The 4,645-nt window shown below is 27.4% G+C and overlaps 1 protein-coding gene across 15 annotated transcripts in view; it reads left to right on the top strand.

Annotated features, from left to right (window-relative positions):
• Positions 1-4,645, top strand: part of LOC102678720 (TRAF2 and NCK-interacting protein kinase) — a 29,477-nt gene that overhangs the window by 12,101 nt on the left and 12,731 nt on the right. For 4 of the 15 annotated variants that reach the window (XM_006616790.2, XM_006616794.2, XM_006616789.2 and 1 more), the window contains exons 10-14: positions 473-493; positions 1,341-1,520; positions 1,747-1,850; positions 2,829-2,920; positions 3,521-3,597. In XM_006616790.2, the coding sequence (XP_006616853.1) occupies positions 473-493; positions 1,341-1,520; positions 1,747-1,850; positions 2,829-2,920; positions 3,521-3,597 (474 nt within the window). The remainder of the gene's footprint in view (positions 1-472; positions 494-1,340; positions 1,521-1,746; positions 1,851-2,828; positions 2,921-3,520; positions 3,598-4,645) is intronic. The other 11 variants (XM_006616797.2, XM_006616791.2, XM_031510972.1 and 8 more) reach the window with 8 other exon arrangements.

Below are 4,645 nucleotides of genomic sequence, written 5' to 3'. Positions count from 1 at the left end.
AGTGTATTTTGTATATAATATATTTTTCAATATATATATATATATATATATATATATATATAGTGTATTTGGTTTAAATGACAATTGTTAAATTTCTCAAAAAATGTGAAAAGCATTGCATTTGCATATTTTCTATATTTTTCGAGATATTTAATTATTGCTATTTAAATCAAGCACACTATATATATATATATTTTTATATTTTTCTTTTACTATATTTTTATAAACAAATAAACATATTTTATCAGTAGCACGCAGAGTTTTCTTCTATTTTGCTATATTGAGTCGCTGGCGTGTATGCAAATATAATTGCATAATTATTTCCTAGCGTGCGTATAATTAATTGCATTTATAAACGTGACACGCGTGCACACACATACATATACATACAGAAATACATACCCGCGCATCTTGCACGTAGATTTGAAATTATTCGGTTTTTGTTTTTTTTCCATGTTCACACGTACCGTAGCTGCCTCCAAGGAAACCAGAGGTAAGAAACACATACACTTATTTTTCTCCTTACATTCTCATTTTTTTACATTTATACATAATACAATGACATGTATTCTTATATCCCTACGCGTAACATTTTTAATTATCTATACGTGCAATTTTATAAAACAGGTTACACGCGGCTATAATATACTCTTTCTGGTATTACTAAATAATTTGTTTGGTTTATTTTTATACAGAAACAATCAAATGATTTCTAAATTTCATCTTTATTAAATGTGTATTATTTATTCCTATCATGTTTAGTTCTTATTATATTTAAGAATAATACAACATTTTTGAATGCTTCAGACAAATTACCTGAATGTATGCTTTCACGAAAATCGATTATATATTGCTTTAAATGCATTAAACGCAATACATGTTTGCATTAAATGTATAAAACACGATACATATTGTATAGCAGGATATGTATAAGTTAATTCAGAAATAATATTTTAAATAACTTAAAATTTCATTCATCACATTTTAATGTAATAAAAATGTAACATATTTAATTTAACAGGGAAATAAATGTGTTTGTCAGTGTCCTTTTGGTTCATGTTCAATCTAACTGCATTGGAAAATATATTTTATCTAATAATTGTCTATACATGTTTGTCCATTTAATAATCCATCATATAAAAAAAATGAAGCAATTTTTCAGTAATTTAATAATTTTGATCTTAAAACATAATCAAAAGGAATAGAAATAGTTCATATATATATATTGTACCTCTGTCATCTGCTTCGCCTGGCTGATTGGTGGCGGCTTTTAAACAATTGTTGGAGGTGTTTCGGAACAGTGACTAACGGGGTTGTGCGTGTGTGTGTGTGGGTGGTAGGACTTGGACATGCTGGCCGCTCAACTCAACGAGCTTGGTGTGTCACAGGGCCCAGAGGCCCCGCCAAGGCCAAACAGACAGCATAAGGCTCCATCATCAACGTCGAATTCCGGTCAGCCTGCGAGCAGTAATGACCAAAACAATAAACAAATGCCACAGTCTTCCAGTATACTCGATCAAGTAAGTATTATATTCTTATGTAATTTTCCCTTTTTTTTTTTTTTTTTTTTTTAATTTTCCCTTTTTTTTTTTTTTTTTTTAATTTTCCCTTTTTTTTTTTTTTTTTTTTTTGAATTCCAGTTAATAGTTAGTCTTAGTGCATAACATTTATTATGATAATTTTATTATGTGAAGAATAAATTACATTATATAAGTTCAAAAATATTCCTTTTTTTTTTTTTTACAGGCTTTATCCGTTGAAAGTGATAGTGATGATGACCTCGAAGATGCAGGAGGAAATAATGCGAGGAATGATGGTACATTACTTGCCAGTGATCCACCAAAACCTTTGTAAGTCGAAGATTTATATTATATATTTGGTGAAAATGGATAAAATATACGTTTAACGATTAATCCTTCATTCATTAAATAACATTTATCATAAATATTACTTTTTCATTTCTAATAAAAAAAGATATAGTTTATATCTATATTCATTATTCGGTTAACTTACAAAACAACAATGTAATACTATAATTTAAGAACAAGTATATATTTAAATTGTTATTTAATTTACTTATAGAAAGTAAATTAAATACTTACTAATTTATTTACTAGAAAAAATTATATGAGAAATTTGAAATAGTAAATAAGAAACTCAAAATACTTATAGTTACAGTAAGTCTTTGAATTTCGAATACAATCTGTTTCAACTTTCAAATTAAATTTCAACTTAAAATAATATAAATTGAATTAATATTATTCTTCCAAAACATTTATATCATACAAAATATTTTAAATTTAATAATAATGATAAAAGAAGAGTTCAGTAATTGAATGTTTTTAAAAATAATATATATGTAAAAAATATATTTCATAATAATTAATTAAATAATAATTATTATTATTCAATTAGTATTATAAAGAGAAATATCTGTCTTGTTCATGTTATTTATTTTTTTGTCTATCATATATACTTATTTATTTATTTTGAAAATTTTTCTAAAATATTCAATTACATTGTCATGTCATTGTTAAACAGATTGATACTCCTGTTCAAAACCATATTGGGATGCCACTTCTCAACAAGGCTCTAATGTTTTAAGACTAATTAGTCAAAATTCGAGGAACCATTGTATACTCTATATTTTTATGTATTTCATGGGTAATAGTTAAATTAATCTTACTAATGTTGTTTTGTTTGATTTCATCTTTCATTACGCTTCAACATGTCGCTTCGAATCGTCGTCTTCGCATCGCCATCGCAACGCACACAACGTATTCGTTCGTACGCCATTACGACCATCATTTCTATTCCCGTTGCTGCAGACCCGAATTTTCTCCTTTCAGACCATCCGCGGATCCATCGTCGACATCGTCGCACAATGCTCAGAACTCGCACCTCGAAGGTAAGCCGAAAGGTAGGACATCGAACAATTAATTTTTTAATATTTTTTTCTCTATTCAATTTTCTCATATATTTTCTATTAAATAGAATATTATAATTGAAGAGGACGATACAATATTGCACACTTAAGCGTTTACAAGGATAAATATAGATTCTATGGATATGTTACATCGATATAACCGTCGAAATGACTGGTATCAAGTTTCATTCAATACGTTCGAAACTCGCTCCTTTCTATTTTTAAAAATTAGTGAGAATAACGATTGCCTTAAATGAGACAAAATTCGAACGCTTAAATGAGTAATAATGTTGTAATCTAATTTGAAGAAAAAAAAGCACATCGATATCTGTAATAATTTTGAAAAAAATAATTTATGATAAACACTTCATGAGCCCCATCTTGTATAAATATAATAAAATAATAATATAATAATATAATATAATAAGATAAATATATATAGATATAGATATAGAAATTGCTTATTCGAAAGATATAAAAACAAAATTTTCTTATAGATTTTTATTCTATAAAATTGAAATATCATTGTAAAAAGTAGAATTAAAATCATTTATAAAGTCACATGTGTAGTTACATTTTATTTTGTATTTACAGGCGGAGCACCGAATCGCCCACTTCCACCAACCCCCGACGAAGAAGAATCAGGAGATCGTACGCTAGTCATGAAACGGGTAAGTGATTGTTGTCTAATTATGCGTAAATGCAAATTGCAAGTCAACGTAACATTTTTTAGCGCCTTCTTGTCGTTTTCTATGTGTATTGATAATGAGATACGGATCGATCGATCTTCGTATTCGGTTTGAATGTAATATTTTTTTACTCTTATATCGTTTATTTATCTTTATTCTCATAAAGCGGTCCATGTATATTTTTTTTTTTTAAATTCTCTCATTCTTAAACATGCTTTAATATTATCGAGATCGAATTTAAATAGAAATGGAAGAAAGAAAGAAAGAAAGAAAGAAAGAAAATACGAACGATTGCATTGTATTTCCATTTCCCCTTTTTATAGATATATCTCTCTGTTGTGTTGTATGTTGTATTAATAAGTCGAAAATAAGTCAAAAGAGAAAAGAAAATTTACTTATTATATTATTATCCATTATTCTTCTGCAATTTGAATATGATCTTAAAAATGCGTTGTTTGTACGTTTATGTTTTTTTTCATACGATTAATTACTTATGTGTTTATCATTATACGTATTCTGTCACCATTCCAGCGTTAAAAGATTAAAAATGTACAAAGAATATAAATATAAAAAGAGGAAAAACAATCGGCGAAATCATCGTGAATCGATTGACAAGATATCACGATGTATATATATAAAGAGTACAAACTACAAGATTCCATAATTGTGTATATAACGTAAAAAGATATTAATTAACATATGCATTCGGTATAATTTAAGCCAAACGAATAATTCAAATTTTTTTTCAACTTTGTTTGAACGATGATTCCTTCCAATAAAGTTGGATAAATGAGATCGGTCAGAATCTCACGAATCTTTCGTTCCATGTAACTTCATGTGTCATACTAGTGTTTCTTATATTGATAATATCGCGTAATATATTCTTAAAAATTATATATACACGTGTATATATATATAGTAGATATTATTTTATATTATCTTGCTTCGTGTGCCACCAATACGTTAGAGAAATGAATATACATTTGACCGGTTGATATTATTACACTTGATCGCAATGCACTGCCACCAT

Source organism: Apis dorsata, unplaced genomic scaffold, assembly GCF_000469605.1.
Source record: "Apis dorsata unplaced genomic scaffold, Apis dorsata 1.3 scaffold_270, whole genome shotgun sequence".
NCBI lineage: Eukaryota > Metazoa > Arthropoda > Insecta > Hymenoptera > Apidae > Apis > Apis dorsata.
The sequence above is the reverse complement of the archived record's forward strand: the minus strand, read 5'-3'. Positions and strand labels throughout refer to the sequence as shown.